This window comes from Musca vetustissima, unplaced genomic scaffold (assembly GCF_032173495.1).
Source record: "Musca vetustissima isolate MV318-11 ecotype Yass unplaced genomic scaffold, APGP_CSIRO_Mvet_v1 utg552947, whole genome shotgun sequence".
Classification (NCBI taxonomy): domain Eukaryota; kingdom Metazoa; phylum Arthropoda; class Insecta; order Diptera; family Muscidae; genus Musca; species Musca vetustissima.
In genome coordinates this window covers 1,325-15,063 of record NW_026873718.1, presented here as the reverse complement: position 1 = coordinate 15,063, position 13,739 = coordinate 1,325, and the positions used below count along the sequence as shown (strand labels likewise).

Below are 13,739 nucleotides of genomic sequence, written 5' to 3'. Positions count from 1 at the left end.
GCCTTCAAACCAACTTTCGTCAATTGTAATACCATGTTTGATATACAACTCAGTGTTAATCAAATGCCTGGCTGCATCAATTACCTTCGCTGGTCTGATTGTTTCAGTCATATAATCATGCTGATATGCCATGCGACGTTTAAGGTGTAATTGAATCACCTGAGCTTGATCGAAGTTTCTTGGCAGGGATGTTACCGTTTCACTAACGAGAGCAACGATTATCATGAAAGGCAATCGTGCTGTAACCAATCGTTCCTCTACCGACGTTAAGTCTTTTAGAGGACTCGGGATGTCCGGAAAGTCTAAACCGTTTGCGAGACATATATTCGGTCTTTTCCCATTCTTGATTGCTCGACTGCAGGTTTTACAAAAAGTATATGAGCCATCAACCGAGGGAAACCTTTCAGATAAATAAAATACTTCATTAATAAAATTTAAATTTGACATACCTTGTTTTTGCAATGATTCCACCTGGTGAGGAAACCATAAACCGCCACAGCATGTGCATATCCTTGTTGGTCCTTGTTTAATAACATCATTGTATCGCTGGAACTTCAGTTGATTTCGTCGTGTAATTAATCGCGCTGACTCCTCTTGCCTTTCTTCATATGAAATACTATTTCTACGCCTTCTGCTTCGTTCGGCCTGTTGCGTGTTGGCCCGAATCCTATTGCTGGGGTTTCGTCTATGGGAGTCCACTCTAGACCTAATTGACCGGTTCAAATCCTGTTGTTCGCTCCTCTGCACGATTCGCCTTTGTTGCCGTTGTAGCGTATTTCGTAAACGCTCTGTCACACGAATTTCGGGATTTTGTCGTCTTTGCGATTGCGATACTGTGTTCCTTCGTTGTTCTTCCTCGTTATATATTGGATCCCTGCGTCTATTGGCATGTTCCACAGTATTCCTTTGTTGCTCATCTTCATGATATATGGGGTCCTGGCGTCTAATAGCATGTTCGGTGGTGTTTCTAAGCCGTTCCTGATCATGAAACAGTATATCCTGGCGCCTAATAGAATGTTCGATTGTGTTCCTAAGTTGTTCCTGATCATGGTATACGGCGTTCTGTCGTCGTTGAGAATGCGCTACGGTGTCCCTTTGTTGCTCCTCTCTGCGGTACAACTCATTCTGACGTCTTATTGCATGTTCGGCAGTATTCCTAAGTTGTTCCTGATCATGGTATATGGGATTCTGGCGTCGTTGAGAATGTGCAGCAGTATCCCTTTCTTGTTCCTCTCTACGGTAGATCTCACACTGACGTCTTCGTGCATGTTCTGCAGTGTTCCTTTGTTGTTCTTCCTCATGATATATTGGATTCCGTCGTCTTTGAGAATGCGCTGCTGTATCCACTTCTTGCTCCTCTCTTCGGTACAACTCGTTCAGACGTCTACGTGCATGTTCAGTAGTATTCCTTTCCTGTTCCATTATACGGTATTCCGAATTCTCCCGTCTCTGCATATGTGCAGTAGCATCACGTTGCTGCTCAGTTGTTCTGAATTGCGTGTCCTCTCGTCTAGTTGTGTGCGCAGCAGCATCACGTCGTCTTTCTGCCATTCGAAATTCTTGGCTTTGTCGACGTAGTCTCCTCCATTCTGCGCCATATGTTCGCCGAATAGCATTGTTTTGTGTAGTTCTTAGAGAATCTCGTTCTTCTTGAACTCGATTCCTAACAATGCGTCGGCGTGTGGCAGCACTCTGTTTACGTGTTCTTGGCATTTTTAGTGTTATTAGTGTTAACTGTTTGAAATGTATATTAATACTGATCATGTGAATTGCGAATACACAGCATATATAAATACCCTTACAACTGTTTTTTGAGTATATATACAGGTAAATTAAATGTACTTAATTTCTTGTTTATGTACCCACTTTTAGATCAAAAATAATATCAACACATATTTCGCAGGTACTTGTGCTGATAATACCTTTTTATACTGATGTATCAAAACAATAACAGATTAGCCGTCGTGGATCAGTGATAATCCGTAACAGGTAGATAATATACCTGTTACGGATATTCATTAATCTGTTATTGTTTACACAACATTTTAAGATTAGCCGTAGTGGATTAGTGTAAATGAAAGTTGTAAACACAAGGTACAGGTAGATCTTTGGTATCATTAATTATATTGACATATGAACCGAAAATTCTCAAAATCATAACGTACTAATTTACCTCCCAATAATAAGAAAGATTAAGTAGATGAAACACTACTATTAACATAATGTGTCTTTAACATTTTGACACATACGGATGAGAATATACAGTCACTATTAAATATCTTTGTACAAATATATGAGAATACAAATTGGTTTATTATTTTTTTAAATTTAAACAAAAATTAAAATACAGTTGAATAACAACACAATTCGTTTGATGCCAATTTACTTGAAACCGGGGGAAAATATATATGGAAGCTCTATCCAAATATTAAGCGATTTGAAACAAACTTGTCACAGGTTAGATTGTTCTAATTTCAGAAAGTTTTCCAAATCTGGGCCGATTTTCTCGAAACTTGGCAGACATCACTCTAGGCTCAATTCAGTACGTTGTGCCAAATTTCGTGCAAATCGAAGGATATATAGGGACTTTGGTGCACCATTTACATGAAATCGGACGAAACTATATATGGGAGCTATATCTTAATCTGGACCGATTTACACGAAACTTGGCAAACATAATTCTATGCTCAATTCAGTATGTTATGCCAAATTTTGTGCAAATCGAAAGATATATAGGGACTTTGGGGCACCATTTACATGAAATCGGACGAAACTATATATGGGAGCTATATCTAAATCTGAACCGATTCTCTCGAAACTTGGCAGACATCACTCTAGGCTTAATTCAGTACGTTATGCCAAATTTCGTGCAAATCGAAGGATATATAGGGACTTTGGTGCACCATTTACATGAAATCGGACGAAACTATATATGGGAGCTATATCTTAATCTGGACCGATTTTCACGAAACTTGGCAGACATAATTCTATGCTCAATTCAGTACGTTATGCCAAATTTGGTGCAAATCGAAGGATATATAGGGATTTTGCTGCACCATTTACATGAAATCGGACGAAACTATATATGGGAGCTATATCTAAATCTGGACCGATTTTCACGAAACTTGGCAGACATCATTCTAGACCTAAATGATAAGGCTGTACCAAATTTCGTGCAAATCGAAGGATATATAGGAACCGTTTACATTAAATCGGTTAAATATATATATGGGAGCTATATCTAAATCGGAACTGATTTTTCCCAATTTCAATAGGGTTCGTCCTTGGGCCGAATAAGTGACCTATGCCAAATTTCATCCAATTCGGATAATAAATGCGACCTGTACTTTGTTTAGAATTTAACAAAAGGAACCATGTGTCTATCTCGATTATGTTTGCCTGTTACAAACATATGCACAAAGACATAATACCCTGTACCACAGTGTGGTGAAGGGTATAAAAATGGGAGCTATATCTATATCTAAATCTAAATCTGGGCCGATTTTCTCGAAACTTGGCAGACATCACTCTAGGCTCAATTCAGTACGTTATGCCAAATTTTGTGCAAATCGAAAGATATATAGGGACTTTGGGGCACCATTTACATGAAATCGGACGAAACTATATATTAGAGCTATATCTAAATCTGAACCGATTCTCTCGAAACTTGGCAGACATCACTCTAGGCTTAATTCAGTACGTTATGCCAAATTTCGTGCAAATCGAAGGATATATAGGGACTTTGGTGCACCATTTACATGAAATCGGACGAAATTATATATGGGAGCTATATCTTAATCTGAACCGATTTTCACGAAACTTGGCAGACATAATTTTATGCTCAATTCAGTACGTTATGCCAAATTTGGTGCAAATCGAAGGATATATAGGGATTTTGGGGCACCATTTACATGAAATCGGACGAAACTATATATGGGAGCTATATCTAAATCTGGACCGATTTTCTCGAAACTTGGCAGACATCAGTCTACGCTCAATTCAGTACGTTATGGCAAATTTCGTGCAAATCGAAAGATATATAGGGACTTTGGGGCACCATTTACATGAAATCGGACGAAACTATATATGGGAGCTATATCTAAATCTGGACCGATTTTCTCGAAACTTGGCAGACATCACTCTACGCTCAATTCAGTACGTTATGGCAAATTTCGTGCAACTCGAAGGATATATAGGGATTTTGGGGCACCATTTACATGAAATCGGACGAAACTATATATGGGAGCTATATCTAAATCTGGACCGATTTTCTCGAAACTTGGCAAACATCACTCTACGCTCAATTCAGTACGTTATGGCAAATTTCGTGCAAATCGAAAGATATATAGGGACTTTGGGGCACCAGTTACATGAAATCGGACGAAACTATATATGGGAGCTATATCTAAATCTGGACCGATTTTCACGAAAATTGGCAGACATCATTCTAGACTTAAATGATTAGGCTGTACCAAATTTCGTGCAAATCGAAGGATATATAGGGACCGTTTACATTAAATCGGTTAAATATATATATGGGAGCTATATCTAAATCTGAACCGATTTTTCCCAATTTCAATAGGGTTCGTCCTTGGGCCGAATAAGTGACCTATGCCAAATTTCATCCAATTCGGATAATAAATGCGACCTGTACTTTGTTTACAATTTAACATGGACAGACAGACGGACAGACGGACAGACGGACGGACGGACGGACGGACATGCATAAATCGACTTAGAAAGTGATTCTATGCATATTCTCAAAAGGAACCATGTGTCTATCTCGATTATTTTTGCCTGTTACAAACATATGCACAAAGACATAATACCCTGTACCACAGTGTGGTGAAGGGTATAAAAATCCACGCCTTGTATGGAGCCTTGAAAAAATATTCTTTAAAAAATCCACGCCTTGTATGGAGCCTTGAAAAAATATTGTTTAAAAAATCCACGCCTTGTATGGAGCCTTGAAAAAATATTGTTTAAAAAATCCACGCCTTGTATGGAGCCTTGAAAAAATATTCTTTAAAAAATCCACGCCTTGTATGGAGCCTTGAAAAAATATTCTTTAAGAAATCCACGCCTTGTATTGAGCCTTGAAAAATTTTTCTTTAAAAAATCCACGCCTTGTATGGAGCCTTGAAAAAATATTCTTTAAAAAATTCACGCCTTGTATGGAACCCGAAAAAATATTCTTTAAAAGTCCAGGCTTTGTATGGAGCCTTGAAACAATATTCTTTAAAAAATCCACGCCTTGTATGGAGCCTTGAAAAAATATTCTTTAAAAAATCCACGCCTTGTGTGGAGCCTTGAAAAAATATTCTTTAAAAATCCACGCCTTGTATGGAGCCTTGAAAAAATATTCTTTAAAAAATCCACGCCTTGTATGGAGCCTTGAAAAAATATTCTTTAAAAAATCCACGCCTTGTATGGAGCCTTGAAAAAATATTCTTTAAAAAATACACGCCTTGTATGGAGTCCGGAAATAATATTCTTTAAAAAATTCACGCCTTGTATGGAGCCTTGAAAAAAATATTCTCTAAAAAAATCCACGCCTATTGTAGTCCTTGAATCCACGCCTTGCCGGAGACCTATGCTTTCGATCTTCACACTGATCAAAAGCGGCGTCGTTTGCGTCATAGCTTTTTGTTGTCCCATCTCAAGTGTAGATCAATTTCTGTTTAACAAATAAACGAAACTGTTTATTTTCTGATTTCATTTTTATTTTGTTCATGTCTGTGACTAATATCCCATTCACACATGTCTATGGTAAACACTTCCGTATAAACGGAAAGATCTTCAAAAAAAAAAAAAAAAAAAAAAAACCGGACAACGGCAAAAACTTTTGACGTCAGACGAACGTTAGAAACAACGCAAATATTTGTTTTGCAATAATTGTTTTGCTTTGTTTATGTTTTTTGTTTGTTGTTGTTGTTGTACACATTATCGTATAGTTCTATAACTCATCTCACAATGAAGACAAAATGTATTTAATAATAATTTTTGACAGAAGATAGCTTTTAATCAGTTAATTTGTTAGATGCCAAGACAAGAAGCTATGACATGGAATTATTAGATTTATTAGTTATGATAAAATGTGTGTGTGTCTGTGTGTGTGGATATTTGTTTATATTTGTAAGTTGTGATTTCATTGGGGTTCATTGGACACATGAAATGTAATTGTGTAGTGTTTAATAACGGTGTAGCATTTTTAAATTCCAGAAGCAATAAATGGTAAAATATAAACATAGATTATTTGGAATGTGTATGTAGAGGCATAAAGCAACATTAAAATGCCGAAATATGTATTTATCCAAACATAAGAACAGACTGATATCGTGAGTTTCATCTTTGCGTCTGAACCAAAGACAGTTCGACTCTGCAGTCCTACTAGAAACAGCTGCAGACTCGAACAACTGAACAAATACCACTTTCCGCGGATCTGCATTCAGAGACTATGCAATATTACGTGATATTTGTATCATTCTAACTGATCAGAGTTCAAGTTTCGATCTCTTACCCAGGTGTTTTTTTCGAATCATGTTTTCTGTGATGATGCAAATTTTGTGATTTTACTTATAAAAATCTTGATTGATTTGATTGCTGAATATTCCAATTAGTTGACCAGAACTCCTTCCCAACGAAAAATTGTGATTTTCTGATTTTAAAAGTGGCCTCTAAAAAACGACAAAAAGTTTTCCGAACATTGCATCCCCAAAATTTCATCTGATCATCACTGAAAGTAATAGGCATCGTCACATCGATGTCCGTGACATTTCCATAACCCATAGATACATGTAAATATTTTAGTACAACTATAAATGTATACATCAACTCTCTTCTCTGTGTAAAATTTCGTCACCTTCAGATCAGTATTGTTACCTCTGAAGCGACCAGAAAAACACACAGTCTATTTAAATTCCTAAGTAATAACTCATCAATTTGTATATTTTTGTGTGAAAAAAAAAATCGAATATTCATGCAAAATGTCAAGTCTATTGGTCCTAAACTGTTTCTGTACAGGGTTAGATTGACTCAGATATGATCATATGTCGAACAATAACTAAGAAATGTATAAGGGTATAAATTTATAAAAGCTGGTTTGCTTTTATATGCCATCTGGGCTGGGGCATCTTCATCCATTCTCACAACATGACCTAGCCAACGTAGTCGCTGCAGCTCAATACGTCATCAACAATGTCGATGTCCGAGAATAGCTGGTACAACTAATGGTTCATTCGACGGCGATATTCACCGTCAACGCAGATCGGCCCATAGATCTTTCGGAGAATTTTTCTCGCAAACACTCCAAGAGGTGCCACATCTGCTTGCGTAAGCACGGGTAGTATCAGCGTCTTGTAGAGTGTGAGTTTGGTCTGGCGGGAGGTGTATACCCTTACATATTATATAAGTGTAAAATTAGGGTCAATAAATTTAGCAAATTGTTCTAGAACTTTTAAATTGATAGAAATTGTGTGGACATTTTATAAGAGACTATATCGAAAAATAAAATGAAATATAAGAGACTATATCGAAACTATATATGGGAGCTATATCTAAGTCGGAACCGATTTACACGAAACTTAGCACACATCATTACAGGCTCAATTCAGTACACTATGCCAAATTTCGTGCAAATCGAAAGATATATAAGGATTTTCGTGCACCATTTACAAAAAATCGGACGAAAATATATATGGGAGCTATATCTACATCGGGACCGATTTTTCCGAAACTTGGCACGCATCATTCCAGATTCAGTTCAGTACACTATGCCAGATTTCGTGCAAATCGAAAGTTATGTAAGTATTTTCGTGCACCATTTACATAAAATCGGACGAAAATATATATGGGAGCTATATCTAAATCGGGACCGATTTTTCCGAAATTTAACACACATAGTTCTAGACGTAATTCAGTACGCTCTGCCAAATTTCGTGCAAATCTAAGGATATATATAGGACTTTTGATCCCTATTTACCTAAAATCGGACGAAAATATATATGGGAGCTATATCTAAATCTGAACCGATTTTCACGAAATTTAACACACATTGTTCTATACTTAATTTAGTACGCTGTGCCAAATTTTGCGAAAATCGAAGGATATATAGGGACTTTGGTGGACTATTTACATAAAGTCCGACGAAAATATATGTGGGAGCTATATCTAAATCTGAACCGATTTGAACGAACGTTAGCACACATTGTTCTAGACTTAATTCAGCACGCTATGCCAAATTTCGTGCAAATCGAAGGATGTATAGGGACTTTGGTGCACTATTTACCTAAAATCGGAAGAAAATATATATGAAAGCTATATCGAAATCTGCACCGATTTTCAGGGAACGAGACACACATCATTCTAGACCGAATTCATTGCGCTGTGCCAAATTTCGTGCACATCGAAGGATATATAAGGACTTTGGTGCACTATTTACCTAAAATCCGACGAAAATATATATGGGAACTATATCTAAATCCGAACCGATTTTCGCCAATTTCATCCAAATTGGATTAAAAATGCGACCTATACTTTGTTAACAATTTAACACGGAAAGCCGGACGGACGGACATACTTAGATCAACTCAAATAAGATTCTATGCATATTCTCCAAGGGAATCGTGTGTCTATCTGGTTTCCTTTTGCCTGTTACAAACATATGCACAAAGGCATAATACCCTGTACCACAGTGTGATGCAGGGTATAAATATCGGCTTTATAGATTTTTTTATACCCTCCACCATGAGGTTTATATTCAAAATACCTAAATTGTATCAAGGCTTTCAGATGAAAACGAAATAACAAACTCGGAGACACTTAGGTGGGCTATGATCTTGAAAAAGTTGTCTGAAATCTTCCAAATACCAACATAATGGTGTTATGGTTATATGGGGGCTATATGAAAATGAGTAAAGATATTGAAAATGTTGGGTAGGAAACTTTGACACACACTGTAAATATAAAACCAGTGAGGACTGACCATATGATACCCTACACAACTTCCACGAAAGTCTAACTTTGTGTGGTTTTATATTCTGAGCTTGGACAATATTTCGCGATATTTTTACCCTCTTGACCGACCAGAGGTCAACAAATATTACTAATATTCAGTGCAGCACTTCTAATTACTTGTCGAGATTCCTTTCAGCGTGGGATGTGTTGTGATGTTCGGCTTTCCATGTGGCCTATAGATCGAATCAAAAAAAAAAAAAAAAATAAGTTTTCGGTCCAATTCATCCTAATATTATTATCTGCTCGTCACCGAAAATTATATGCGTTGTACTTGACCATAACTGGAACCTCATGGAACATTTCAAAAGGATCAGCGCTATATTTCCCCCCTCTAGTGTGGTAATGGGTTACTAAATAATATCTTAATACGTAAGCACCTGTAAATAATTACGTGTAACTCCCACATCCAAGTACATACGACAATATAATTGGTATCAATTTAAAGGCCGACCACTACTCTTGGATACACTATCAACTTCTCGGCTCTATGCCCTTTAGGAGTAAATATATACGCTATAGAATACAAATTTTGCCATTTTTCACACAAAAGTCAGGGTCCATTTGATCCGCTAAATATTGACCGATCTTTATCAAAACATGCATGCTTATTCTTTGGCCCGATCGCGGGTTTTGGGCTATAATTGCGGGCTCTGGAGCGACCAAAAAAATCGACAAAAATAAAGTTTTTGGTCCATTTCATCCCCTAAATATTAACCGATCTTTTCCAAAAACAATAGGGGTCTTCATTGGCCAGAACTCATTCTAAATGCAAAATTTCGTGAAGATTGGTCCATAACTGTGGCCTGTATCATTATTACAAATTATAATGGACAGACGGACGGACAGACACACATGTCTAGATCGTCTCAGCTTGCCGAGATATGACGATCGGTATACTTAAAAGTGGGACTAGGATCAATATTTCGCGGCGTTACAAACTCTTGGTGCTGCACAAAGCTATAGTACCCTGACAACATATTTGTGTAGGGTACAAAAACTTGCCATATCTATGCAAATATGTATTTATAACCAAACGATTATTTTTAAAATGAATTTACGTACTTCATTTCAAAGATAATCGTTTGGTTGGAGACCATAATACACCTTAACATTGTACTTGAACTTCAGATGTCAATTCGAGCGTTTAAAGATCACTGAACTTACAAACAAAACAAAAGGCACTCATGCACATACATACATAAAGTAAATGCAAACAGTAATACGTCGGATCATACTAAGGTGGAGGGTATACCCTATACCTATATTGTCATTGAAGGCATATTATGGTGACAAATTTAAATGGAACCTTTATAGACGAAATAAATTTTGAATATTGACTAACTGAAGCAATATTTTTTTTTATACCGCAAGCGATGTTAGGGAGTCTTGAGATAGGTGGAATATAGGAACCTCTATCCGATTGTCACATATGTTGTGTTTACTGCCATAAATGTGGAATATACGTTTTTATGTACATTAAAACCCCATTGGCTGTAATGCGGTGTTCCTGGTTACCTATTTAGCCAATTTTAAACAACCTGCAGGATTTGTTCTATCAAACTGACTTTAGGTTAATATTTCGAGATTTCCACTTAACTTGTTTTTGTAAAGTAATCCTCTAAAAGTGCCGCTGTTATTATTCGGAAAATTTTAAACCTTAAATTCCAACTCCATAGTTTGCAAATAATGTTTTCTTATAGACTACTCTTCGAAAACTAATTGTAAACTTTCCGTTGTCAAAGATAAAATAAAAATCATATTCACCTTTATTACTTTCAATATTCATATTTTGAACTACTGAAGTTCATATGTCATTGTGTTTAAAAACAGTCTTAACAATTTAATGCATTGACATATGTTTGTTTCGCTTAGTTCAGGGTTTCAGCGCCACACCGCCACACAAGCCTGACCTTAAGTTCATTATTTTAGTTTTAATCTAATTCTATCTAAAATTACATCTCTTCAAAATAATTATTTATATATTATGAGCTAAATGATGTTCTTTTTCAAACACCATTTAGTTAGGAGCTAAGTGTGGTGGAGTTTAGAAGGTGTCGGAGTTTTGGTGCTAGTCAAGAGAGGAAAAATAAAATTTGAAATATCAAAGGTAAGGAAAAAACTTGAGTGGAAATACAAGGCGTTGATTTAAAAAAAAAATATTTTTCGGGCTCTATACAAGGCGTGGTCTTATTAAAAATTATTTTTCGGGCTATATACAAGGCGTGGACTTATTACAAATTACACAGCGTTGATTTATTAAAAAATAATTTTCGGGCTCTATACAAGGCGTGGCTTTATTAAAAATTATTTTTCCGGCTCTATACAAGGCGTGGATTTATTAAAAATTATTTTTCGGGCTCTATACAAGGCGTGGATTTATTAAAAAAATTATTTTTCGGCCTCTATACAAGTCGTGGATTTATTAAAAATTATTTTTCGGCCTCTATACAAGGCGTGGATTTATTAAAAATTATTTTTCGGCCTCTATACAAGGCGTGGATTTATTAAAAATTATTTTTCGGCCTCTATACAAGGCGTGGATTTATTAAAAATTATTTTTCGGGCTCTATACAAGGCGTGGATTTATTAAAAATTATTTTTCCGGCTCTATACAAAGCGTGGATTTATTAAAAATTATTTTTCGGCCTCTATACAAGGCGTGGATTTATTAAAAAAAATATTCTTCGGGCTCTATACAAGGCGTGGATTTATTAAAAAAAATATTCTTCGGGCTCTATACAAGGCGTGGATTTATTAAAAATTATTTTTCGGCCTTTATACAAGGCGTGGATTTATTAAAAAAAATATTTTTCGGGCTCTATACAAGGCGTGGATTTATTAAAAAAAATATTTTTCGGGCTCTATACAAGGCGTGGATTTATTAAAAATTATTTTTCGGGCTCTATACAAGGCGTGGATTTATTAAAAATTATTTTTCGGCCTTTATACAAGGCGTGGATTTATTAAAAAAAATATTTTTCGGGCTCTGTACAAGGCGTGGATTTATTAAAAATTATTTTTCGGGCTCTGTACAAGGCGTGGATTTATTAAAAATTATTTTTCGGCCTTTATACAAGGCGTGGATTTATTAAAAAAAATATTTTTCGGGCTCTATACAAGGCGTGGATTTATTAAAAAAAATATTTTTCGGGCTCTATACAAGGCGTGGATTTATTAAAAAATTCTATTTTTCTTTTTTCAGGTTGCCATCCATGGAATACCTCCGTATTTTTATCCTCTTTATAACCCTTACCACCTGGAGTGAGGCCTTCCAACACAAGGATGTGGACAGAATTCTCATCAAATCTGGAATACGTAAGGGTAAATTTAGTCTGCAGGAAGCCGAATCAGGAAAACAGCTGGTTAGTAATATAGACGATGGTCTGCGTAATTTGATCGTTCTGATTCGTAAGGGATTTATCAAATATTCCGATAAAAAATCATATCATCTGTATCACAACAACTGGAAGCGGGGTAAAATACAAATACCCAGTCGGAGGGTAGAAGATTTCCCATGCCCCTTGAATGGTACCCGTTCTGCCACAAGGCCTACCAATGTTAATCAGTTACGTCCAGGAGATATTGATGTGGTGGCTGCCATTGGAGATTCTTTGTCGGCGGGGAATGGTATATATTCCAAAACGTTCCTGAATTTGATTGCCGAATTTCGTGGCATGGCATTTTCAGGAGGTGGAATGGCCAATTGGAGGACGGTGCTGACTTTGCCGAATATTTTAAAGGTGTTCAACCCCAATCTGTATGGCTATGCCACCGATAATGTTTTGGTTAAGGAAAAGAAGTCCTACTTTAATATTGCCGAACCGATGATAATGTCCCGAGATTTGGTGTATCAGGTGCAGCTGTTAATAGAACGCCTGAAGGGAGATCCTCGTGTAAATATGAAAAAGGATTGGAAACTTCTGACGATTTTTGTGGGTAGCTTGGATTTGTGCTTTGATCTCTGCCAAAGTGATCGACTGTGGGATAAATTAAGGCAACATGAAATTGATTTAATTGATGCCTTTACCCTGCTGCGGGATAATGTACCGAGATTGTTGGTAAACCTACTGCCAGCTCCCAATATGGTGACGACATTGGGTCAGTTGCGGAATGTCCCGCTACAATGTAAGGCGGTTCATCTTTTTGGTTGTCGTTGTGTTTTCGGGCCAGCCCATAATGAAACATCGTGGCGGGTGGCTTCGGAATTTTTCACACGCTGGCAGGCTGTGGATGAATATGTCGCCGCCATGCCCGCCTTTCAAACTGATGATTTTGCCGTGGTCTATCAGCCGTTTACAGCAAATGCGAAATTACCTCGGGACCCTAAAGGTGATGTAGATTTGAGGTTCTTTTCCAGTGACTGCTTCCATTGGAGTCAATTGGGCCATGCAGCCATTGCCAATTCCCTATGGAATAATATGCTCCAGATGCCACATCGTAAGGATGAAGCCATACGTGAGCCGCTGGAGGTGTTTATTGCAATGCCCTGGGTTTACACATGGCAATTTGACAACCCTCCTAGCCTGATTTTGATTTTTCAAAATAGTTACTATGGAAATTTTTTTAGTTGCACTGAACCCCATTAAAAACCCACTAGATTTAATTGGGTTCAATAACAATTTCAAACTGTGCCCTGTGTAAACGTATGTTAATGCTAATATATTAATTAATGTGATATTTTAATGTATTTGTTATAATAAAAATAAAAATGTTGTTAATTCGTA

General features: G+C 36.7%; 2 protein-coding genes across 2 annotated transcripts; one reads left to right on the top strand and one right to left on the bottom strand.

The window, feature by feature from the left end:
• Positions 1-84: 84 nt before the first annotated feature.
• LOC133327672 (trichohyalin-like) lies at positions 85-1,713 on the bottom strand (the record flags this gene model as incomplete). Its single annotated transcript, XM_061536221.1, has 2 exons — positions 450-1,713; positions 85-302 (listed from the first exon to the last, which is right to left on the bottom strand). Coding segments are annotated over exons 1-2 (1,482 nt in total), but the record flags the coding sequence as incomplete, so codon positions are not given.
• A 7,195-nt stretch (positions 1,714-8,908) lies between these two features.
• Positions 8,909-13,505, top strand: LOC133327674 (phospholipase B1, membrane-associated-like; the record flags this gene model as incomplete). Its single annotated transcript, XM_061536235.1, has 2 exons — positions 8,909-8,934; positions 12,218-13,505. Coding segments are annotated over exons 1-2 (1,314 nt in total), but the record flags the coding sequence as incomplete, so codon positions are not given.
• Between the last annotated feature and the right edge of the window lie 234 nt (positions 13,506-13,739).